Raw genomic sequence first — 26730 nt, 5'->3', positions numbered from 1 at the left:
GAGATCCCAAACCAGGACAGAGCAAGCCTGGCTGCAATAGAAAAACTCCCACAAATGATTGGCCAAGGCCATACATGAGCATTCCCTTTTCCCCAGTACCCCTCCAAAGCACAGACAGCAGTGACACTCTCAGACCAGCCAAGATCTCTGGGATTCCCTCTGGTTAGGGCTGCAGCCAACAGCTCCAGAGTACACATGCTCTCCTTCTCAAGCCTGCTAAACCATCCTCTGATGTTTGGATGTGCCTCCTCACATGGACAAGTGTGTGCCAGCATCTCTGCAAGCAAACAGTTCCTAAACAAGACAAATGGTGCTTTCTCAAATACCATAGGGAAGCCAGTCAAAGATAACCCTATATTATGAAATGCTCCCTTCCTGTTCCCAGGCAGTTTTCTTCAAGCACAAGTGTCCTTTACAGGCTCCATAGCTACAGACAGCTCCAGAGTTTCAGACTCAGTAACACAGGCAGCCTCAAAAAGAACTGGACCACTCTGGCCTAGTACCTGTTGGTGTTGTGGGTTTGTGTTGAGGAAAGCATGGCACACTGCAGGCAGCAGAGAGAGAGAGATGGCCAACACCAATATAGAACCTAAATGCCACCTCCTGATTGAGGACTGCTTCCTCCCTGCAGACTGGCAGCTCCCACGAGTGCTGCCAGCCTGGGGAGCACATCACGCACAAGACACACATCCTTCCTACCCTGATCCCAGGGGACATTCCTGCTAATGTGGTTAGTCCCACTGTAGGAGGAGAGAGCAGCTGCCACTGTGATGCCAAACCTCCCCAGAACCTCAAACTCCCAAACAGGATGAGCATGGCCTGTCAGCACTGGCAGGGCTATTCCAGCCTCTCCTTCCTAGCAGGGCTCCTCTCTCCACACACAATTCAATACAGAGCTCTGCCCAGCAGGTTTATAAACCTCTCTGCTGCACAGGTCTCTGATCTAGACCAGTGAGGCCACTGTGCAGACCACACACAACAAACCCTTGTCAGAAAAGTAGGGAAGCTATGAAAGGGCAGTTGTTAAATCCTGGAAGAGCCATCAGTCTGTGCAGTCAGTGACAAAAACAAGATCAGAGGATGGAGTGAAAAACCTGAGATCTGCCTAGAAAGACCCTTGGCTCCTCCAAGCTGTCACCAACACAGACATGCCAGAGCTACCCCACACTCCACAGCAGGGAGCTGCAGCTCACCTGGTGCTACAGAGCAGCTTTCCTTTCAGCACAGAGGTACCTGCAAACACTGCAGTGTGCACTGCTTCTCCCCAGCAGTTAGCTTCACAAACAGCCCCTCCTGGCAGAGACATCCATCTTGTAACACTACTGCAATACCAAGCTGCTGGGCTGTTTCTACCCAGCTGTGCATGCTTTTCTGAGGCAGGGATGCCACACAATCCATGCAGCTGGAGTGGGAGTGACAAGGCAGCACACATTGCTGTGGCTCACACTAAATTCCCTGGCTCAGGAATAGCATGGTACTGATCAAAACATCCCAACAGGAGAATACTGCTTTTTGTCCAGGTCCTCTGACCCTGTAACACCAGGTATCAAAAATCACGAACCAGCTATGCTGCAAAAATAAATGTGTCCAGGGAGCAGTCTGAGCTCCAGTGGAGCAAGCAGAGGCAATTTCCCCTCAGAGCACCCTCCAGGCAAAGCATGCAGGCAGCTGCTGTCCACAGCCATTCCTGCTCCCTGGCACCACCAGATCTCCCAGCAGGCTGCCAGGCTGTCCAGCAGCCTGTCCCTACTCTCCAAGGTGCTGCAGCTTGTGTCAGCAGTGTCACACAGTCACTCACAGGCTGGCAGGGCCCTTGGGGGCCCCAGCAAGCAGCACCCACACTGAACACTGCAGGCACCTGCAACTGCTCATTTCCCAGGGGAACAGGACATTCTTTCCAAGGATCACTGTGCCTATTCACCTCCTCAGCAAGCTGCAAGCAGAGCCAGAAGCTATCACAGCACACATTTCACCTAGCAAAAGGGTCCATAAATAACCTGGTGTGCCTCCTCACCACATCCTGTATTACAGCCACACCAGGCACAGGCAGCCATCCAAAGACACCCTCACTAAGAAAATTTAAATTTGTAACATACTTCACAAGTTCAACACCCTACCAACCACTTTGTCTCTTTACAGCACAGTTTTGTAGTGCTCACTGAAGCACCAGAATGCCTATTGAAGAACTCAGGAAATGGAGGGACAGGTGATTTATCATGCAACCCTTCCCACCAACCCACAGGAATCTGTGGCTGCAGTGAAGGATTTCCTGCACAATAGGGGCACACAAAACCACTTGGTGCAACAGAGGCACTCCTTTGTGTCCATTATCTGGGCATATGCTGTCCTGTGTATGTTCAGATGCAGCATCCTTCTTTTCTAAGTACTCTGAATTTTATACAGGAGGTCATTAAGCATTTCTGAAATGAGCTGTCCTCAGCTCAGGCTTCCAGAATAACATATGCCAGTGCACACACTATCTTGAGACTGGCCCACAGGAAGCTCTGCACCAGCCAACTGAAGCAGAAGAGACAAAAACATGGCTTTTTTGGTTCACTGATCAAACTGTAAAACAAGCCTATAAAAGAAATAAAAGCTAGCTCCAGCCCAGAATAATACTGAAAAGTTTTTAAAGCAGCCATGAGGGGACATCTTTGAATCTGACTCTATCTAACAGTGGTTAGTAGGGGCAAGAAATAAGACAGCAAGTGACTATAAAATTGTAACCAGTTACAGTTTTTAAGAGGACAAAAGTCAGGGGAAAACAACATCAGAGAAGGAAACATAAATGAAGGCTACAAAAAGGGTACCACTGAAAGCAAAAACTTAGTTCAGAAATATCTGACAGGTCCTTAATAGAAATGCTGCTTGCAGCTATAAAGAGTTCAGAGGAGAGGTGAATGCACTCCTCAGGATAATCACATATGGAGAAAAGGCAGAGGAAGCTGTTCCCCAGGGAAGGCAGATACCACAGCACTGGGTCTTTTGTTAGCACAATTCCTTGGATGCAATCACCCTCCTCCTCCCCCACATGAAAGATCAATCAGAGATTGTCAAGAGTGTTCAAAAGAGCCTATTAAGCTTCCACAAAAAAGAGGCCTGTGCATGCAGGGAATCCCTTTACTGTGCTCACTGCAGCTCCCTATCATGTTCAGCTGGGAGAAAAGCAGGGAGAAGGAAAACAATGCACAGAGCAGTGAGGAATACCAGGCAAGTGCCTTGCTATCCCAAATTCACGGGGCTGGGAGCTTTCTAGAGGAGATAACACAGCCCTGGTTTGTTACTGCAGAAAGGGCAGACACAAGCTGCAGACACAGCAAGAGAGCTTCCAGGAACAACATGTTTCCAGGGTGGGGTGGGAGATGCAATTTCATTGTTCCAAGTCAGGATTTGGGTTTGCCTGGACAGCCAGCTCTCAAAGCAAAGCAAAATTGCATCAAAAGCTGACCTCCAACTATACCCACAAACAGTATCCTGAGGAATGAGAGACAGAACAACAATTACCATTTGTCAGACCCTCCTCAGTCCAACAGTGAGCAAATAAATCAACATGTAAATAACTGTTCCAGGAGAGGACAACATCTATGGAGGACAGGGACTGCATGGAAGGCACCAGCCAGTCCCAGCACTGTAAGGCAGCCTCCCCATCCCACCAGACACTGGTCCCATCCTTTCCACTCAGAATCTGCTACCAAGCTACTCAGCACACAAGTGCTGGCCTTTAGTGTCCCCTGCACTCTGTTCCAGCTCCATGCTCAGGAAGGAAATGGACAGCAACATTCACATGGTCCTGACAGGTTTATTCCAGCTGCAGGAGGGCACCAGCGCAGCTGGATTAGGGTAGTGTCACCAGCAGGATTTCAGCATGTGTCAGGCACAAAGGGAGAACGGACTGCTGACACAAGTCACCCACATGCAGGATATTTGTTCATACAAGCCAATTGCAGGAAGAGTTGAGAAAGTTATTACTATTATTTCTACATTTGCCTGCTTAATCTTGTTGTCCTAGTTACACAGCCCTGGTGACTAAGGCAACCAGTCTTGGCAAGTAAGACACAGAATGCAATGAGATGTAATACAAATATTTAAGATTACTCTCAAAGAGCAAAAGCAGAAACAAGTAAAAGCAATTCTGTGCCCCCAGCATCACCCCCAGTCTCCTTTCATTTTCTGCATTTCTCATCACCTCCACAGCAGTCCGAGCATGGATACTCAGGTGGGTTTGTGGCACCCAGGGGACCCAAACTGGGCTGAAAACCCAAATCAGGTGTGCCAGAGCTCCCCACACACTCCCTCTTCACAGTGAGTAAACTGCACAGACACTGACATGTACAGTCCTGTGCCAGACTGAAGATCAGAACTCATGCTACCATTCAATAAACAGCTCCTCTTTATCCATGTATGGTCTCTGCAGCAGGCAGGCTGCAGGTTCATAACGCCCTGGAGCATTTCACACAGGTATTCCAAGGCATCTCCATCTAGGAACTGAGGAACATGACACTCCTGTGGTTTCTGAGATCACTATCAGCTCTGCAACAATCCCAGTCCTGAGCACATATTTGCTTCTCTGTTCTTTTTATCAGAGACATACAATACCCAGAACATCTCAGACTCAAGGCTGTGAAAAGTTAAGTCAAAAGTTACTTTAAGTGAATCACATGGCTTGGACAATATAAAGGCATTTCTGCTGTCCACAGTCCAGAACCTCCAACTCTAAACTCTTATGATCATGATCCAAGCACATATCAAGCCCAAAACATAAGCAACTCTTGCTGTCATGGAACTCCAAGTAGCGTTTCCCTAAGCTTTTTCTCTCCATTTGCTACTAAACTTCACATAAATGGTAAAACACTACATGATTTATATTTTAATCAAGATATCAGTTATGCAGAACCTGTAAGAGTGAAAACAAAAATTGGAACAGCTTTTGATAGACACTTCATGTTTAGCTTGCCCTGAACACTAAGTATGCAGCAGTGCTGGGCACCTCACAAGAAACAGAAAAACAAGACTATTGTGTTGGGATGGGTGATCAGATGCTGAGAAGATGAGAAAATTTCAATCAAGATATGCATATAATAACCCATGATGCATCATTATAAAAAGATGTGTTTAAAATATTATTTAAAAGGAAAAAAAAGATAATTTTATCCCTCTCCAACCCTTAATTATCCTATATTAGAGCTGTGTATAGGACTTAATTATTTAGGCTGCTTACCTGTTAGAAGCTAACCACATAAAAGAGGAAGTTTCATTTTCTCCCTTTCACATTTTCACACCCAAAGAGAATCACCCAAGACCTTGTGGGCATCCTCATGAGAAGGCATGGAACTTCAAGAAGAAAATCTTCACGAATGTGGAGCCAACAGTGCTGCAACACTGAGCTCACAGGAGTGAAAGGGACAGTTCTGCACAGGCTGCATGTTCCAGGGTGTGGGATGGAATTCCAGCTAGGAAGCATCAGGCCCTGAGTTACCTCAAAAGCTTGGAAAATTCTGCCTTCCAAGGGCTTCACCCAAGGCCTTGTTGGAACTACATTCCACTCAAATGAACTTCAGAGGAATGACCTCTCTTGAAGCAAGCACTGCGTTAAAGCAATGTTTCTGCTTAAGTTCTCAATATTGTTTCACTTAAAATGAAAACAGCTTAGGGTTTTCAAATCAGTCTGACCTAATGCAATGGGGCCAGGACACAACTACTTTTGAACTACAACTACAGCAGGAATAAGCAAGCCAAGGCAACAGGGAGGCTGCAGAGAGGCAGAGGCTCTCGTTTGTGTGCCCAGCCGGAGGGAAGGCGGGCAGGCACCACTCTCTGCCCCCACCCCTTCAGAGGCTGCTTTGCTTCTCCAGCAGGCAATCTGCCCCAAGGCCCAGCCCACAGTGTCCCTTCTCCAAAGTGGGATGAATAACAAAGCTAATTTGGAAACCAGAAACCAGGCAGGGGCTTGAGGAAACCTATGCAGGTTGCCAGAGCAACTCCACAACTCCATGTCACCGGAGACCACCGCACTCAGAACACTCTGACAGCAAAGCCCTTTCAGCACCTGGAGGACAGCCAGCTACCCAGTTTTCTGGCAGCAGGACTGCAAGCCTAAGTAAGATCAGCCCAGCTCAATCTTATGAATGGAAGATCTCCAAGGGACAGCAGAACAGCTGGCATGGCCAGTGCAGGCTCAGCATCCAGCAAAGCCAAGCTGGGAAGGTACTGGGAGGCAGATCATTGAACTGCCATTGTGATTGATTCTCCAAGTTTTTCCATTTGAGGGAATGACACTCTGGAGAGCAGCACACATGGGGTGTGCAGCACAGATTTTTCTCTGTTAAAAAGTAGCCTGTGTTGCTTCAGCACAACAGGCAACAAAAACATCAAACTAGACCTGAGTGATTAATCCTCAGAACTACTTTATAAATGCTGACAATAACTTGAAGCACCTTCCAGCATTTTCCAAAAATCAAAGAAATAAAACTGGGAGTTTTCCCTTTCTTCTTGTTTATATCCTCTCTCAAAACCTGAACTCAAGTAGCTGATATTAAACAAGTGGCTTAAGCCAATACTGCAATCTCTCTGGCTCACAGCATTAGCAAGGGTTAAGCAGGCTTAATGCAATTGCTCTTGTCAGCCCCTCTGACTGCTTGGAACACCAGAGAAAGATCAAATTATTCCAACAGAAACAAGAGATTAATCCACCACTCACATTTCTGTCAGTGGGGCTTTTGCCTCCCTCTGGAATATCCTGATTTGACAGCAAGGCCAGCCTCACCTTAGGGGATGCTGTGGGATGCCAAAACTCTGCAACTGAATACAGGTGAAACATAATAAACCCCAAATGTGCACAGACAAAACCTAAGATCTGTGGTTTAACTCTTCCTGCAAGAAAAGATATTTAACCCAGCAACATGAACAGCTGTGAAATATGAAGGAAAAATCCAGAAGATACAGGTGACAACCAAACTCTGAGGACAGAGATGGAGCACATGACTATGAGAAGCTCCTGCATCTGTTACAGACACCTTGGATGTTGGATGGCTGCATAAAGCACAGGGCACCTGTCCCTGGGTCTCCACGAGCAGGCTCTGTGGGCACACCTGTGCATGAACCAGCCCTCCACCTCCCCAGATTAATGCTGCTTACTCCTCAGAAGGCAGGCTGAGCCAGTCTCCCACACACTTGTATTATCTGCTCAAAGAACAGCTGCTCGCAGAGACTGCAGCCCTGGGTTTCAGACTCAAGGTCAGTTACCCCACACTGCAAAAAGAAAGGCTTGAAGGGAAGATTTCAATCCTAGAACAAAGACTGTGGCGGTATTTGTTAGCTGCTTTGGCATTTGTTTCTTCAGTTTGCACTGTTTTTGATAAAGCTGGTATCTGAGCACTACTGATAATTTATCCAGCACACACCCCTGACTGAGAGCTGCACCCCTGGTGAAATTGTTTCTAGCAAAAGATTGCAAAGCCCTGGGAATTTCCCTGCCATCCACTTGCTGAATGATGTTTACTTGGAGCCCCAGATACACCATGGCAATTTGGGCTTAAAACACCTCCGTCCACTAGAAACTCTGTAACAGCTTCAAACACAAAGAGAAAGGATGATTTCTCACATACACACACAAGCAATATCCTTGGGAATCCCTGCACTTCAGTGCATCTTCACTGAGCTTTGGTGCTTTCAGAAGATTTTATTATTTTTTCAGTTGGAGACATATTTCCATCCCTGCAGAGAATTTTCTTCAAGGAGTCACCTGGAAAAATGTGCCAGGGAAGAGAACACCTGATAACATCCCCATTAGAACTGGCACTCTGTGAGAAATACCTTATTCTACTCAGTTATCCATGTAAAAGGATAAATGTAAGGAGTGCTCCCTACCCACATTAATCAAAGGAAAAACAAATTTGTGAAGAAATAAAGAGGAGGGTTTAATCTATTTACACTAGCACTAAGTCAGAATGACCTTTCCTTCTACCACTGCCTTTCTCCCAGAGATAAAACAGCATGGCTCCATTTTCTGGACTCTGTGCTCCAGGCTGTGCCCATCAGAGAGCACACAAAGGGCAGCATGGAGCAGACAGATACCTGGGGTGAGGAACACTTACTGCCCACAACCAGGTTCCCACAGGAGCCTGGACAATTCCCCACCAGGCTCATTTTCAGGCCCTTGTCACAGATGCTCACAGAAATCAAGTAACATCCCACTTCTTTGGAAACACTGACAATTCCTATCAGAAGGTGCAGGCAGGGAGCTGGAGAACCAATTCCCACCACCAGCACCCAATGCTGTATCCTGTGGTGTTCACAGTCTCTGAAAAATCCCTTCACCCAGGATTCTTCTCCTGGGAAGCTAAGAAGCCTCAGAGAAAAAAGAAAACAATTCTTATCTCATTTGCTTCTCCTGTGTTGTGCTCATGTGGAATGTGTTTGGAGATTGTTTACCCACAGGTGATTGTTTCATTGGATTCTGGTGTGAGTTGTTTTCACTCTTTGGCCAATTGGGGCCAAGCTGTGTTGGGACACTGCAGAAAGAGTCACAAGTTTTCAGTATTATCTTTTTAGCCTTCTGTAAGTATCCTTTCTGTATTCTTTAGTATAGTATAGTATAATAATAAATACAATTTAAAAAAAATAATAATAAAATAAAAATTAAATTAAAAATAAAATTAAAAATTAAAATAAAAAAAATTTAAAAATTAAAAATATTTTAATTAAAAATAAAAATTAAAAATAAAAAAATAAACACTCAAAAATAAAATCACTTTTAAAATTTTAAAAATAAAAAGAAGCATTTAAAAAATAAAAAAAAATTTAAAACAAAATCAAAAATTATAAAACCCCAAATAAAAAAATCCCAAAATTAAAAAAATACCCAAATTTAAAAAATACCCAAATTTAAAAAATACCCAAATTTAAAAAATACCCAAATTTAAAAAATACCCAAATTTAAAAACCCCAAATAAGAAAAAAACAAATAAAAAAACCCAACAAAATAAAATAATTTAAAAAAAATTTAAAACCAAAATACAATACAAACCTTCTAAAAACATAAAGTCAAATTCATCATTCTTTCCTTCATCAAGACACCCTGCACATACAATGGTATCCTTCCCTCCCTGTGGTTCCCAAGCAGCACTGTGTGTCATTGACTCAGCCCGTTCATCCAGCAGAGAACGAACCTAAAACACAATGAGCTGTTTCCTTCCAGCCAGCACTGAGCCAGCTCCTCACATAACCAGGCATGTGCTGGAACCAGTGCCAGTGCAGAGCTGGGAGGCTGAGCTGCCAATCTGTGCCACTGCAGGTGTCCCTGCTGAGTCCAAGAGGGGATCTGGAGCTGGGCCTGAGAAAGGAACAAAGCTCTCCCACTGTGGGAACGCAGCACAACATTCCTGAAGTGCAGAGTCACCGAGGGCTGGAGGTCCTGGAACGTTGCCAGAAGTGTTTGGTGGTTGGACTTCGATCCTGCACGGGAGACGACACCTGTATGAGGATGGGAGGATCACACGGGGATAAATGGTGAAGGGATAGGTTAATTATAGTGTGAAACACAGGTTTTAGAATCTCAATACAGGGGCGTTCTAGGGAGACAAGATGGAGGAATTAGGGCGTGTCCTGTCCTCCTTCTTCTAGTCGTCCATCTTTTGTGGTGATGGTGGCACTTTGAGATTGGTTCTTACTGAATGTGCACTTGTCAATAAGGGTGAAAGGTATTGGGGAGAAAAGGTAAATATCTTATACGTAGTTTTGGGTATAAAGATAAGTGACTGCCCTGAGGGCACTCAGTGTGCTCATGGCTGACGTGCTGTGCGGACCTCTGTCGGGCCGAGAGAAAATATTGTAGATAAGAATTAACAAACAACACTGAAGACCGAAAAACCTGAAGGCCCCTTTTGTCCTTTGGAGTGGGGGCTGCCCCAAGGCCATCCTGAGCCTTTCCAGGCCATTAAAAACAGCCGAGAATGGGACATCCCACCTTCTTCTGAAAGAACCCAGTCAAGGCATGAATCATCCCCAGGAAGCACTTGTCATGCCAACCATACATATCACCCAGCAGAAAGGCATGCAGGGCTTCCAGTTAAGATAAGACAACAGCAATTAGCCACTTAGGGGTGCCTGTCACCTTTCTCTCCCTCAACACACCTCAGTTCCTCAAGTATTGTTGGCTTTATTTGAGTACTTTTATTTCATCTATTTTGTCTTGCCTTGAATCCTGCACCCTGCTGCACAATTTCCACTGACAAGGCTAGCTGTGCTCTGTTGAGAGCTCACACAACAGCTTTGGGTCATGCATCCCAGCTACCTGCACCACAGCCCATGAAAGGTGCCGTGCAAATCATGCTCTTTGGGGAAAAAAAGCAAAAAAACCCAACAAGTTGATATTTAAAAAGGTACTTATGAGAAAACCATTCATCTTATATCTAACATTCAGCTCACATCTAATATGTAAGCCTCTAAACCTCAGCATGTAAGACTTCCCATTGGGGTTTTATTCCATTCTTTTTTTAAGATTAGGAGGGCCATAAATCTTTTAGATCTGTCTGGCCTGACCTTCTGTAGAGCATAGAAAAACAACATATTTGCTCAGGCAAAAAAGAAATGGCAACACACCAAAACTGTTGTCATCTCATTGCAGGGTTCCACGCTGCTGTCTCCTTATCACAAGAGTTTCAAACCTTCCTGGTGCTTCTTGTGGGCAGCTTCTCCAAGCACTGACTCTTCTCACAAAGCAGCCACTGACTCCAGCTCCCTTCTCACCCAGCCACCCCACTCTTTTATAGCACTTTTCTTCTCACTGGTTACAGCTGGGGCCTGGTAAAGTCAGGCCTGCTCCTAATCTTTGATAATTGGCCCAGCTGCAACTCCTTAGGGGTGAGATTACTTTCTACACTATCTTTATTTTCTTATATTCTATCCCCCTACAAAAAAACCCCTGAGGAATGGAGGTTTATCAGCATCCATCTTTTATCAGCAAGCAACAAAACTTGGGCTGGTGTCAAGCCATCTCTGAAATTTACCCCCTGTCCACAGAATAAAAAAGGCAGCAGAGCTGAAAAGCACCTCAGATATGAGATGCAACTTCTTGTAACAGACAGACAAAGCAGCAGCTTGATGTCCTGTATTCATTCATGGAAGCCAAATTCAACACTGAAGCTCAACAACTTCAAAGTCATTGTTGCTTTAAACAGCACCAAAATCTTTACACCTACAAACAGTCATAACTTTTTGGAGAGCTCTGGTTCCCATCCTGAACTGACATACAGCCAGGGAGTGACAAGATGTTCTTCAGACATGGGGACAATTATCACAGAATCATAGACTGGTTTGGGTTGGAAGATCGTCTTGTTCCCACTCCCCTGCCATGGGCAGGCACAGCTGCTCACAGCCCCATCCAGCCTGGCCTTGAGCACTTCCAGGGACAGGGGATCCACAACTTCTCTGGGCTATTCATCCTCATAGTGAACAACTTTGAGTTTTGACAAGTTTGAGAATTTTAGGTTGTCCTATATGGAGTCAGGAGTTGGACTTGGTGATCCTCATGGATCCCTTGCAGCTCAGGGAATTCTGTGATATTTGAACTGTAAATATCTTAACTCCCTAGCACCTGTAGAACATCTGTAGGATTTGCTCCACACCAGAGTCAGCCAAATGTTCTGGCAACTTCCAGAAGGGGTGCAGAGAGCTTTTCTTTTTTCCATATTCCCAGGGCAGAAGCAACTCAGAGGAGGAAGTGGCTTCAAAAATCTTGGTTTTCCTTTTCTAAGAAATAACATTTATAACTACCTCGCCCTCCAGAAGCCTCTCCAGTCGGAGATAGTTACTTTAGTGGATCCTTCCCATCTCTTCTGGAAAAAAAAAAAGGATGGAGGACAGAGCACTGGACGATATCTCCTGACAGGGAGGAGTAAAGATGAGGGGTGGTCATGCCTGGAAAGTTGGCATTTCTGCCCACCTACCCACGGGCTGACAGCTGCCTTAGAAAATGCTGGAAAGCTGGCAGATTGTTTCCTCTCTACAAAACCACACAAAACCAGCTCCATGGAAGAGAAGATGGAAGCCAGCCACCATGGCTGAAGAAATGAAAAGCATTGCATCCTTCCAGAAGCCATGTTTGGATTTTCATCACACCCTCTTTTTGCCCTCTGGCTGCTGCTACTTCTAGAGAGCCCCTAAAAGGCAAAGCTCTTCTACAAAGGGGCAGCTCCTCAGCATTCATGCCACATTACTCCATTCTCCTTTGGATTGGTGAGAAAACTCACTCAACAGAGAGAAAACAACTACTACAAACTTATCTCCAGCTGCTGGGAGTTAGTGGTGGATTTGCACTCAAACTCATACTAACCAGTAAGCCCAAAAGCCATTTCCAGGCAGATTTTCCACCTGAACTCCCAGGGCACAGCAGAATATTTCACACAAGGCAGCCACACCACCTCATGCTTGCTGTAATTCTCTTGGTGTGTTACTAAACTACTCACACTGCAGATGATTGAGCAAGGCAGCAAGAGGCTGGAAGTCTGCCAAGAGCCATTGAGAAACAGCCTGAAATGCATCTGAAAGGACAGGGGGGAAACTCAACCACACACCTCACAGTGCAGCTCTCTCAGTTCTGTTATGATATGGACCTGTGGCCTCCAGAGTTGCCTGGAGTTAGGAGCAGGATTTTACACCCAGTTTTATTACTGGACGTGGCCCAGTAATTCATAACACACAGATGCTTTAGGAGCCTCTCATCCATTTCATCTAGTAGCTGCAGCCACAAAGAAATACACTGAAAATTCCTTATTTTATTAGATATCTTCCTTCAGTGCAAAATCTGCATACAGCTTCAAAATTAGATCTTTATTCTTAAGAAGAAGAAAGCTGCTAGCCTTGCTATTCAGAGGATGACAATCCTCCAAAGCACAACCTCTGCAGGCAAAGTAAAAAGAAAACAAAGCCTGCCTTTAATAATCACAAAGCTTTACAAGAAAACTCCTGCTATCACTGCAACAGAAAGCACATGCCAAATTCTGCAAGGGCAGGGAAGACAGGCAGGCAAGGAAGAAATACTGCTGTGGCTCCTAGGGAACTCTAAACACTTTTGTTCTCAGGGATATCCATATGGAAGAGCAGGTTTTTTCCTAGTTCCTAATATCTCAAGGCCTTCCATTAGAGAAGAAAAAATAAATCATATTTAGGGCCTATTTGTTGGATACTCACATAAAAAAATAAATCATATTTAGGGCCTATTTGTTGGATACCCACATTATACTGCAAGAGAGCTCATCAGGTTCACTCCCCAAGGCAAAGCTGGTGTAAATCAGAGCAAAGGAAGCATTCAGTTAGGTGAATTTGCTTTAAGTTTATCCATTGGGGCAATTTAATGACAGTGAAACATTGTGGTGAAACTCAGCACAAGCAACAAATGAATGTGTTCCCGTCAGTAAATCTTCAGACAACGAGTCAAAACCAAACTCAGGGCATCTCAGACTGGCAATGGCTGCACTTTGGCAGCATCAACTGCAACATAATACAAGACTGAAAAGCTCTTTTGAATCAGTTGTATGAAACCTCATGCAAATTCCAAAACCCCAAAAATCTCTCTGTTATCTTGTTTCACTGGCCTGGTCATTTTACTACCAGGCAGTTCCACCCCAAACCATCTGTCATTAGCAGATCTAGTCCATGAGCAGTTTGTTCAGGAGCTGCTTCTCCTCCCAAACATTGCAGGCTGTTCATGCACAAAACAATGTCACCAAGCATGGAACAGACTCCTTCCCTCAACACCCCTTTTATTTAATCCTAAACATGAAGGCTTAATCCTTACAAGTATTTCTATCACAGCTGAAAAATGGGAAATCTCAAGGTAATACAAAGCCTGAAAATAGGAAAGGAAGAAAATCAGCAAGTACAAAACATGGCTGGCTTTCACTCAGCCTCTCCTGGCCTTTACATAACCCAGATGTTTTAAGATGTAGTAAAAACTTAAGAACTGTGAGAACCAGGGAAATAATAAGCAAATGGCACAGGCTTGAGTTTCTCCAGTGCTGACAGTTGTCACACAGTTATACAGTTAATGACACAGTTGCAAAATGTCTTTCAGTTCAATAGGATAGGAAAAGTTCTCCTCCATTTTTATCCCATATAACACTTAATTTGTAGGGATATTTCCTACTGCAAAAATAAGGGAAGAAGTTGTTCAAAAGCCTTCTTTGAGGCAGCCTGAGATTATCTCTCTCAAGCCCAGAAAGAACCAAGTTATTTTCCCTTCAGTGGCTTCATTTCTCATAGTCAACAAGTAAGAACCAGGACACTCAAAAGATACATCTAGAAATCCTCTCACTGTCACCAACCAATCTCTTTTCCTTTTTTAATCTCTTCCATTCTCTTTTATTCTCTTCCTTCTTTTTAGGAGATTCCTTTTTTCAGCATTTGTTGTTCCGCCTGCTGCTTCTGAGGAAGTTCCCCCATGTTGCTGTCTGCCCTTAGACAGAGAAACTGTATCACATATGAATTCACCTGCACTGTCAACAACTCGGGGATCCTTCTAGAGAGCCACCAGCAACAAATGGTTATTCTGGATAACAGGAACTGAATTCTGAAACTTCACCTGTTTTATTTATACAGTAAAATGTATAATTAGTGCTGGCAAAACACCATGTAACTCTACACTTCCTCTTCATAATCTCCTTTGGAGCACTGATGTCACAAGGAAGATGTTCTGTAACCACCCTGGGACACACTTACACTGCACACTGCTAACCTCAATGGAAACTTTGTCTGGCCTGAAAACACACCTACTCTAAAGGCACAGACCAGGGAGCTTCTTCTCACACAAATTTTGCCTGGATTTTAAACCTTGATCCATTTAATTTTTCCTTTTTCCCAAAGAGAGTTCCAATATCGTGCACATCTCACAGTCAGGTCTCCTTGAAAAGTCATTTACTCTCACAGTATTAGAAAAAAATTAGGCTGTAATTAAGCAGAGTTATAAACCTTTGGTCACTTGGGACCTGAAACCTATTCATATTCATGTCAACAGGAGTGTTTGTTGCTACAACCAGGACTGCACACAAGACATCATTTCTCAAAAAGAAAATAATCTTCTGGAGGCAATACTTATTCTGCCTTCTGCTCACAGCTGTGTTTAGCTGGGATGTGACCACTCCTGCCAGTCCACCCCCCACCATTCTGCATTTCTGCATCTCACCCAAAGAACAGCATTTCCCTTGTCACAGCCTACAGCCTGGTTTCTTCCCTAATCTCACAGCTCTGCCAGCTCCCAGAGGAGAAATAACCATGGCTGCAATGGCAGAAGTGGTCTTTGGAAAATGCTTTTCAAGATTCCTCTTCCCAAGAGTGCACAACTATCAGGACCTGCTAAAAGCTTCAAACTTCCCCCAAAAGACACTCAGATCTACAAAGGTAGTCATTCCATACCTAGACAGATAGACAGGACTCAAATTTTGGGGCCAACTGTTCTCATGCTCTTTCAAGAAGCTCCCAGTGCTCAGTGTGGAGCCTCATCACAGTTTTTTCAGGCCAAGGCAAGGGGAGGTTTGATGATTTTCTTTACAGGCACCACATCCCTGCCTGCAAGGGTATGAAACCAAGATTTCTCTGTTCTAAGTGGGATCCAACAGTGTCAGGATTAAAGTATTGCTGTAACTGGATTGCTTCCTGCAGTCACAAACAATAATCAGGTTAAGAGATTTCCTTTCCCTCCTCTTGCCTGGGCTGTGAGTAGGCAGAAGTTACAAGGCAAGTGGGTGGCTGTTAAACTGTTCCTACTCCAATTGTTTGAGAGGAGTGTTAATTTTGGGTTAATTTTGCCTCCTACTCATGGATTTAAAGGCACATTTACCTATGCAGGGAGCAAGTGCACCTTGCTGCACAAACCATGAATGAAACAGACTCCTTGAAACCAATCTCTCAGCTCTGCATCCTTTCACACCACAAACCCACACACATGCATCACTGGAGAGAACACAGCTGAAACAGCTTAGCCTGAAAATGCACCTTCTCTCCCACCCCCTTTCCTGCACTCATATCAGCTTTTTCCAGGCTGCCTTCTCTCCTCCTTTCCCCCTCCAGATTCTCAATACCATCCCACTGGAAAAAGACAACAAACCCTGAGGATGGTTGAGTTACCGCCACAGCACAGCCAGCCAGCAAATAGGGGATTGGAAGGCAGCCAATTCTCCACCACAGGGGACCCAACAGCACCTCCAAGCACCCTTTAACCACAGATTTCTATGAAATATGGCTCTTTGGGGCAGTTGCTCTTGACAAGACAGTACAAAAGTGGGCAAATAGATGAGAAATTGAGAGAGCTGGACAGGCATTGTGTAATTTCCTAGCAGATTCCTGTGTGAGGCTACAACTCATTGGCAGTGTTGTTCACAATACCCAAATATTTGGTAAGGAGTGACAAAAAATAAAAAGGAAAATTAACTGAGGACAAACCAAGCAACTGTTGCCCCACTGTGTGAACAGGAGACTTGCAGTGACATAACTACATTTCCTAGGCCCTGCTACAGCAAGACTTAATTGCTCTTAGAGTGATGCAATCCAGATCTCAACTCTAAATCTGGATTTGGGCAGAGACAAAAGATTTAATCTGTCACTGCCACTTTTTAACTGCTGGATGAATCCTTCACCTCTGCTTCCCCCTCACCCATGTTTATCCAAAGCACAGAGTAAACCCCCCACAAAACAAGCAACATTTCACTGCAGCACATCATGCAGCATCTACCACAACAGGATGTGAGGCTCTGCCACAGCCTCCTGGCATGTCCTGTCACACAAGCTCAATTCCAGATAATAAGGACACTGTCAAGAAGCATCTCCTGGGGATGCATGAGGATCTGCCCCAGCAGCCTGAACCCTGGCCCAGCATGCACAGCATTCCACCCAGTCACACAGCCATCAGCCTCCCTCATGTTCACTGCAAGCTGTGCACATACTCACTGCCTCAACCAGGAGCAATAGCTTTTCTCAGCACAAAGAGCCCTTAAAACCTCAGCAGAAAGTCCAAATCATTTCTACACACTGCTCCCCATATCTCAGCTAGATTCCAGCAGCTCCCAGGGGATTCCCATCTGGCAGCAAAGCAAACTCTGCCAGTGCTCTCACTCTCAGGTGGTTTTTCTCCCTATCACATGCAAGAAAAAGGCAACACTGTGGCATGGAGACAGCTGTGAACAAAGTAGGGAGAACAGGAACCTGAGTCATAGCTGTGGCTTCAGGGAGGGAAAAGGATACCTCAACTAGAAGAGCAAGCAACTTCAGAGCTGAATCTAAGCCTCACTTCAGTGTCCTAACTACAAGATCATCTTTCTGCTTTATTTTCAAACAATATTTTCAAACTTTTACTTGTTTAGCAAAGAGCACATGACCAAATTCATCAAGGCTGATGTATAACAGCCTTCCCAGAAACCTTAAAAAGAGCTTACTAACCAATCCACAGGGCAATGGTAACATGCTGAACTTTTAAAATTATCTTTTCTAGGCAACAAAAGGGGTACACTAGGTGGGACACACCCCATCTTTACCTGGCCACTGCTTTAAAATCACTGTGTTAAAACTTCCAGTTCACTGGGGCTCTACCCAAAAGCCATCTCAGGACAGACAAGTAGTGGAAGTCTGCAGCAGCACCTGATCTTCTCCAGAGCATTTTAGCCATGCTGAAATTAGGCATCAGCAACAGCATGACCAATGTCATGGAACTTTCTTCACAAATGTAACAGATTTGGAAATTTTGTGTCTCCATATGCAGCAGAATTGGGGACTGCACCAGCTGTCCCCAAATCCAAGGCTGCTTTAACACAAGCTGCAGCAGCGCCAGTTTAGCAGAGAGCAGCAGTCAAGGTGCAAATGCACCACACCTGCTCCGAGCCTGTCAGGGCCCCGTTGCTGAACAGCTCGCTCAGTCTCCAGGCTAAAATAAAATGTGTTAATGAAGTAACCACCACAAAGCATCGGTGATTACAAAAACATCACTTGCAGCCTTCTCTGCAGAAAGGAAAGCACAAGTGCTTCAGACACGGTGACAAGCAGCTTTGAACCAAGTGAGAAAGTGCTAATGGGGATGCAGAACAGACCACACTCTCACACTCATCACCTGGCAGAGTTTGCCGGGATACACCTCCATGACTGCTGTGCCAAGGCAGCTAGGCTGGGAAAAGCGGTGAAATGAGGTCAGCGTTAGGTCACTGATACACACCAACTCCTTGCATTATACAGAGGGTAAAGATCTACACACAAACACTGGCAAAAAGCAATCATGTGCCACACAGCAGCCTCCCTAAAGTGTAGTTAACACTTTTCCTGCTCATGCTTAACGTAGAGTTCACATTTCATTACATTGCTCCTCCTGAAGTAGCACGGACACAAGATTGTCATCCTTTCCACTTCCTCTGCTTTATCTCGATCTGGCAAGCACCTGAGAGCTGAATCCCTGCAGGCTCAGAACATTGTGCCGGGTTAAGTTACACCTGGGACAACACACTGAAGCAATACGAGCCCGTGAAAGAGTCTCAAACCAGCAGAGACATCCGTTTTTTGAGGCTTCTTCAAAAAATTAAGAAAAAAAAAGTTTAATTCTCAAGAGTTTCACAGTTAGGATTCTTCACCCAAAAGAGTGATTCTTACCAAAGCTGGCACATTTGTTCTTGGGCTTTTCATCAACAAAAGCTGTTAATAACCAGTGCCTGTACAATGAAGTTTTCTGCTCAGATCCTTGTGGGTGGAGCAGGAGCCTGAAACAAAGCTTGTCCATACTTCCACAAATCAATACAGCAACAGCTAAAAAAACCTCCAAATAATATTAATTTCAGCAACACACAGATGAGATGAACACAGTGAAACTGCAGAGCAATGGGAATGTTGTCCTTTTGTCTGACTGGAAGTTAAGGAACATAAGAGGCAGGGGAAGAAAAGCTTGAAATGTCAAGGGACTTGACAAACATCAAGGAGAAATTTAATAAATTATTCATATACACAGGAGGTGAAATCCAAACAGGACATTCAGATTCTGCTTCTGACAAAGGAGCACACAGGAAAGGAAGGAATATCTGGAAGAAGCAGCCTTGAGCACAAGGTATGAGAGAACTGAAAGAAATGTTGACTTATGGGACTTATTTGAGGGATGCACATAAAAGAAAGTTCAGAAAGTCTAGAAGAAAAAAGCTGATATTCATGAACACTGAAGAAATGTAAAAGCCATTAAAAAACAACCCAAGCAGATCAAGAACACAGTTCAGCTGAAAAACACAAGCCATACAAGAACTAGATGTAGCTTACAGCTTCACAAGGAATAGTCTTTAAATTATGAGAAAAAAATCAAACTACTTTGAGAAGGGAAAAATTAAGACTTGGATTGAAAGATTGCTCAATTACAGGTATGCAAGTAAAACCAGAAGCAAGGAAAAAATCATGACAACAGTGTCAAAAGTATCACAGGCACAGGCAGGGCTTTTGGGGGAAAGGAGCAATGAGAAAAAAGGGAATGTATTGATAAAGCAGAAAATAGACTAGAAGAAGAAGCTGAAGGAACATGGAGGGAAATCCTAAATACACAGGGGCTCTTCTAAAAGTATATAAACAATGTAAACCTAAATGATACTTATCTAAATAATATGGATACTTAAATTGTTACTGAAAATGAAACAGCAGAAGAATCAATGAGAGGCTTTGCAGGAACAGGATCTTCTGTCCTGGTAGAGAAAGCTATTAAAGAACAAGAAAAATGTAGCAAAACCCTTTACCAGGGAGTTACTCTTATTCTAACCCAGCTACCATTGCAACTGTCCAACACCTAGTTGTTAACAGCTTTCAGTTTTGGAAAATGGAACTGAAGACATGAGTTCTGCTGTCATCCTGAACTGCCTGTACTGGTAAGGATTTATTTATCACATATACAGAAAAACAGTAAATACATACATTAAAATACATAGCTGGGTGTGGAACCTGGACATTTTTTTGTCCAGGAAATGGTCCCACATGCCCTGGCTTTGGATCTCATGCTACTTAAAATATGCTCACACTAAAGAATAAGGAACATGATAAGAAATGGAAGTTTAAAAATCAGCATGAGTAAGTAAATAAGGAAAACACAGAACAAACATAGACCAGGAGCTCTAATTCACTGAACAGAACCCCTCACTGAGTTAGACCACAATGCACAAACCAGGGCATGAGAGATGGCAGCACTAGAAAGGACAGGGCATTGCAACAGGCCAGCAGACAACGTCAGCCTGATGCTGGGCTGTGTGCACTGAGGCTGGATCACACTGCAGAGCAGGGAGTGGTCTCTGGAGCCACAGTTGCAGTGTGTTCAGGCACCTGAAATATTGCAGCTCTGCTCCCAGCACGCTGCCATGAGTGTACTGAAGTCTCCAAACAAAGCCTCATTTAGCTAAGAGACTCCAGCTACAAGAGCAGCATCACTTGAGCTGTCTGCTTCCCCAGAGGCTGAGACAAGTTCCTGCTGCCACATCCCACACAGAGGAGTAAGACACTCTCACTTCTTGTTTCCCAAAACAGGATTCACCAGCTTTGATGTAGTTAAAAAAAAAAAACCCAAAACAAACCAAAACAGAAGCACAGCCTCCCTGTCAGCTGGGATGCTGAAAGCTTGGACAAGATAACACCACAAGGTATTTGGAAAACAGCTCTGGCCATATGCTCACCTGGCATGCTATAAAATGCAGTATGTTTTTTACCTCTGGCTCTCTTTGGAAACAACTTTTAAAGTTGATAGGAGACACAGCTTTCAATCTAGAATCATTCCAGGTTCAAACAAGTACACAAAAGCATCAGCACAGACTTAAACCACAGAATGGATCCCTAAGGGAACCCTGTAAGCTGCTGGTGCTCAGTAATTCCTTCTTTTGACAGAACAAAGCCCTGGGGATGGTGATCCCAGAGAAGGGTGCCAAAGATCAGCCACAAGTGACTGAGGATGCCAGAAGTGGAATGTGCACTCGTGGTGTCCTAGCACAGCAAGAACAATGGAACATTTCTGATAAACCATCAGAGACCTGTTGCAACACAGCCTGGCTAATGAATGAAGCACTGGAAAACAAGGCTGGGATGCAGCATGACAGGTCCTCCAAATAAAATCAAACCCTCAGGGAAGTCACTATGAACATTTTGCAAGGAGCACACCCCCATCAATCACATCAGGAGGGCACACTTGTCCCAAGTTCTGCTCAATTATTGTGTGCTCAGAAGGAAAACCAAACACTGCCAGAAGAAATCCCAAATGTGCTCCACTGCCACAGAGAGCTACAGATAGTGGACAGCATATGAGACACATTATCCTGCAGGCCTGTAGCCAAGCCCATGATATTAAGAATAATAAGCAATCTGATGGCTGTTTAGAACATTTTGTTTTCTATATAGGACTGCAAGGAAATCATAATTCAAACAGGGCATATCACCACTTATAAGAGACTGTTTCCCTAAAAGAAACTGTGGCCTCTCCCAAGCACTCTGGGTCTGAAGCTACATCAGTTTGTCAAGGAATCACAGTGTCTTCGGAAGGAACAATCTGGAATCATTTAACATTCCCAGAGGTGCAACTCTGTAGCTTATCCAAACAGAACAGATTTTGCTGAGGTTGGAAGTTTACCATGAAAATGTCTGATTTACCCAGGAAACCACTCAAGAACATCTCAGGCAGATAAATACATATTCTTCCAGCTGGAATAAGCATTTCTTAAAGGAACACCCAGTTCAGAGGCTCTTGAAACTTTTAGGGGGTGTAAAAAACACAGAGAATGCTCTGTGCTGAGAGTAAAGAGACCCCTGAGCCCACAGCAGCCCCTTGATGTGGCTGTGCCAGAGGAGAGCACGTTCCTTCACTCCACACCACAGGGCAGGAACTGTCACTGAAAGGATTCCTCAGGCAATGGAAGCATGCAACCACACCTGCACAAATAAAGTGTTAACCTGCTCCCCACCAGGTAATGGACACTGCTGGCTGCCCAAACAGGAAAACTGGGCTGCAGAGACAAGAGCATTCACCTCATGGAACTCCAGAGGATCACCCTAGCTGGCACTTTTGGGATACTTCCAGTTGTACTTGCAACAACTGCTCTCATTCCAAGAACACATTCATTAGGCTGTAACTCTCCAAAAGAAAAGTTTGCAATTTATAATGATAGAGAATCCAGAGCACCTGCTGGAATGTAATATCCTGAAGGTACACACACAAAGTGAGCCCAGAACATGCATTTCCATCAATCAATGCCTTTCTAACAACCATACACAGAAGACACTGTGTTCAGGCACACTGTGTGGGTGGCAGCAAGACTTGGAATGTTTCCTCATGCATTGTACTGAGATACAAGGCATTGTGGATGAAATGCAGGGTATTTGAATCCTTGCAGTGCCATTCTTCAGTGCCAATCCTTCAGCAGCAGCATCTGCACAGGTAGAATCTGCCTTTGCAGCAATACTGATGCAGCAACCAAAACACAACTTGTATCTCTCACCTCTAACTAGAAATATGATTACTTATCACTGAAACAACATCCACATAACACTGAACACAGTAGCTGTGTCATGGAAAAAGTGAACACAATCACACAATCTTATCTTGTTTCCTAATTAAGAACTCACATTTATGGACGCTCAGATGTTTAAAGAAAAAAAAAAAAATAAAAAGAGCAGTCCTATTAAAAGAGGTGGAAAATACCACTATGTGGAAATAACAAGACCTCAAGCATGTGTGCACCAAGTCCTTTGACACATTTTTTCCCAACACACAAAACAATGAGAACACAGTGAGGCATTACCTTGATGCAGACGGACATTTTACCTTGGCAATGCTCCGGTTCACTTCTGGCCTCTCCACGCAGTGAAAATCTGCTACTACCCCTAAGGGGACCTACATGCAAGGCATCTCAATAAAGACATTCCCACCTCAGAACACTGCTATAAAGATTCTACTAAGACAACTGTGAGTGGAAGTTAAGGCTGATTGATGGACTATTTCAGCCAAAGTGTGCTTGACATCCTGCACTGTGAATTAAGCAGGTTTGCTTTCCCTCTAAGGCACTGTGATGGGAAGCCAATCATTTGGAGCCCATGGGCAGCCCCACTGAAGATGCAAAGAGCATTCTGTATCATTTCCAGGTGTTTACTTCTTTCTGCCTTTCTGCATAATAACCCACTGCCTAGAACATTCAGCTCTGCCTCCCCTGGCAGCCACTTAAGCCAAAGGCAGCAGGGCCTAGGCTTGCTCAGTCAGTTCATAGATTGGTCATAAAGAGGTCACAGATCTCTCTCAACTTGGCCCTGAAAAGAGAAAAACCCCAGCAGGAGGGATGACACCTCCATCCAGAGAGCAAGGCAATCTCCAAAAATAAATGCGGACTTCATTCAGTGGCACATGCCCGATTCAGCCAGAAAAAACCTTCCCTTCCAGGCAACAGCTGAGCTCAGACAGCCAAGATCCTCCTGCAGGACACCAAAAGTCCTGCAGTCACTACTGAACCCATCCATGCACTGGGGCTTGTACTTCCCACTGCCCATTTGTACTGGCCCAGACTCTTTCTGGCAGCTTGAAGGCCTGGACAACCTGTCCTGCATTAACAGCTGAGCAAAAAATAACCCCACAAAGGCTGACCCAGCCCAGCCCCACTCCTGCAGCAGCCAGAGCTGCACCTGCAGAAAATCAAACACCTAAGAAGGAGCACAGGGACATCTTCTATAAAGAGATAATCCATATCTTCTATAATCTTCTATTAAAATGCATCTTCTATAGCATTAAAACCAGTGCAAAGTTCTTCTTTCTCCAGATATCCATAAGTATGAAAAAATGCAGACTACACATGCATAAGGGATAGAGAAGCCCAAGGACATTATTGCCCATGGATGGAAATTATTCTGCCACCACTCCCAAAGCACAGTGAGAGCAGGGACCACCTGTGCTGGGCACAGCAGAGCTCCTGCCTTGAAGAACGCATCAAGAAGAAGAAGAACACATCAAGAAGAAGAAGAACACATCAAGAAGAAGAAGAACACATCAAGGCTGCACCACACACCAGCAGATCAGTAGAGAGAGAACACAGGCAAGCAATAAAGAAGCACAGTGCACAGATACACCATTGACAGCTCAGCTTTGGGGCTTGAGCTCACTTCAGCTAACTGAAACACTTGTCTGACATGTGCTATCCATGACCTGCTCACTCAGGAAAGCCTGGGCTAACAGAAGGCTGGAAAACACAGAATCACCAGTTCCACACTGGTCACTGTGGCCACTGGCAGGGCTTCTCCAGACCTGCTGACTCTACAGAGGTGACAGCACATCATGTCAGAGCCATGGCTCTGAAGGAAGAATCAGCTTCCATTAGCTTCCTCCCATCTTAGCAGATGCTGTGTTTGAAGATACTCCAGAGATATTTCAGATGAATTTCACAGAAATTCCCTGCAAGCAGCTGTGTCAGATGGCTGCCCCCTGGGCTGGCAGCACACAAAGAACTCGTGCATTAGAACAAGCATCTACACAATGCTAATGGAAACTGTCCTTGTGACAAGACACAGGATTCACTGGGCCAAACACCAGTTCTACAAACAACTTTCAGACTGATTACACATCACTTCTCACCCACTGGCACGCTGCCACCCGTGTAACCCACTTCTATACTCTTCTACACTCAGACTCACTATTCTCAGTCATGCTGTTGTGGTTTGCCCAAAACAGTTCTGCTCTCCCAAGCTCCTGGAGCACTTCCATTTGTGAAACATGCACATCCTTCACCATCACTAAGCTCTGTGCTTTGCATATGCAAATTTTTTCCACAGGAAGTCAACCTGATAATTCTGTCCTGCTCTCCAAATTCCAGCCTGGGAGTAAGCTGCCCACAAATGAACAACACCTCAAGTCACTTTAAAGCTATGAAATGATCACTTGCTTCCTGCTCCCCACAACAGCCTCAGCATGTGTCATCAAAAGGTGCACAGGCTTTTAGCAGACACATGTTGCAAACTCCTTCACATCTGCTGCCTGCTGAGCCCAGCAGTCCCTTAGGCACCACAATCACAGAGGCTTTCTCTAGTTAGTAGCTTGGAGTATTTTGGAACGTTTCTACTCTAGCCCATCTGGCCACACAGTCACTGAGTTTCCCTGTACACACTCATCCAGCAAAGCCCTTTCACAAAGGCTGGTATCCTGCTGCCCTACAGGAACGGGTTTTTTGCTCACCCTCTTGAATTTTACACCTCTAATTTTTGTGAAACACTTGAATACATCACTGCAGACAACACACCACTGCCCAGAGACACGAGGAACCACGGTGACTTCCTGAATCTGCCCTGTAACTCTCATGAGAAGACCTGATGAGAGTCTGGTAAGATGAGTGCGCCGAAGGACACCCACCCACCTCGTTAACACACCAGGCACCTTCTGGCTCTATGACAGGTGTTCATAGGCACACCTAGCCGTACTGACAGTGGTGACATCCACACCACCCAGCTTGTCTCCCAGCCCTACCAGAGATACAGCTCAGAGTTCAGCTGGCAGCACAGAGAATCCTTCCCGCTGCCCCCCAAGGTCTGGAGCGCAGATGACACAGGCCCAGGGATGCGGGTGGGCGCTGCCTGGCTCCGCGGAAGCGGCTGTAGGGCCATCACCGTTCACTTCGGGGGGACAGAGGCAGCTTTCCCGAGCACGGCCGCGACGATACGCGATACAGCCCCTCTGAGCCCCAGGGCCACCGCGGCACGCACCCGCCAACATGGAAGCAACGCAGCCGCGCTCGGCGCTGTGCCCCCTGCCCGCCGCCCCCCGGGGCCGCTCCCGCCGCAAGCGCCAGCGCCGGGGCTCGCCGCGCATCAGCCGCTGCCGGGGCCGGGCCTCCCGCCGCCGAGGAGCGGGGATGCTGCGGGGGCCGCCTCCTCTCCCCGGCCCCGCTCGTGTGCGGGCTCCGCGCGGCCCCGGCGGCGGGGCGGCTCACCTGGGCACGCAGCTCGGCGCCGACCGATCGATCTCCCACGTGGCGAAGAGGTTCATGGGCACCGGCACCGGCACCGGGCTGGCCATCGCGGTCGCTGTCGCCGCCGCCCCGCCGGCCGCCGCCGGAGGCCCCGCGGCGGGGCCCGGGCCCAGCACGCTGCTCGCCGCCGCCGCCGTCGCCATCGCCGCCATCCCGCCGCCGCCGCCGTTGGCGCTGGGGGGCGGCGCGAGCCCCTCGCCTCAGCGACGGCCTCCACCCCGGCGCGCGCGCGCGCGCGCGCCCCCGCTCCCTCGCGGGCCGTGACCAATCAGAGCGCGGCCGGGGCGCGGGCACGAGCCAACCGGAGCCGGGAGAAAGGGCGAGGACCGCGACTGATGGCAAACAGCCAATCGGAGCCGAGCGGGAGGCGGGGCCGCGGCGGCCGCTGCCCAATCGGAGAGGCCGGCGGGGCGGGGCCAGCCAATGGGAGCGGCGCCGCTGCCCCGGCTCGGCTTGGCGGGGGTAGGAGGGCGCGGCGTCGCTCCCTTTAAAGCGCATCGGCCGCCGCCCGCGGGAGCGCGCCCAGGGGCGCGGTCGGGGCACGTCCTGCTGCCGGTCCGTCTGTCCGTCCCCGCACCGGGCAGCGGCGGAGAATCCCCGGGGCTGGCCAGAGCCTCGGCCCTGCATGAGTGGCGGCGATGGCGAGACATGGCCGGAGGATGGGCCTGAGGAGGAACGGAGCAGCCGGAGCCGCGGGCACGGCGGGTTGAGGGCAAAAGGAAGCCGAGACCTCTGCCTGACTCTTTCCTCGAAACAC

The 26730-nt window shown here is 46.2% G+C and overlaps 1 protein-coding gene across 1 annotated transcript in view; it reads right to left on the bottom strand.

Annotated features, from left to right (window-relative positions):
* LOC132070495 (phosphofurin acidic cluster sorting protein 1-like) overlaps positions 1 to 26116 on the bottom strand; it is a 54807-nt gene extending 28691 nt beyond the window's left edge. The window contains exon 1 of the mRNA XM_059467266.1: positions 25935 to 26116. Within this exon, the coding sequence (XP_059323249.1) occupies positions 25935 to 26116 (182 nt within the window). The remainder of the gene's footprint in view (positions 1 to 25934) is intronic.
* Between the last annotated feature and the right edge of the window lie 614 nt (positions 26117 to 26730).

Source organism: Ammospiza nelsoni, chromosome 3 (genome assembly GCF_027579445.1).
Source record: "Ammospiza nelsoni isolate bAmmNel1 chromosome 3, bAmmNel1.pri, whole genome shotgun sequence".
In the NCBI taxonomy this organism is placed as follows: Eukaryota; Metazoa; Chordata; class Aves; order Passeriformes; family Passerellidae; genus Ammospiza; species Ammospiza nelsoni.
The sequence above is the reverse complement of the archived record's forward strand: the minus strand, read 5'-3'. Positions and strand labels throughout refer to the sequence as shown.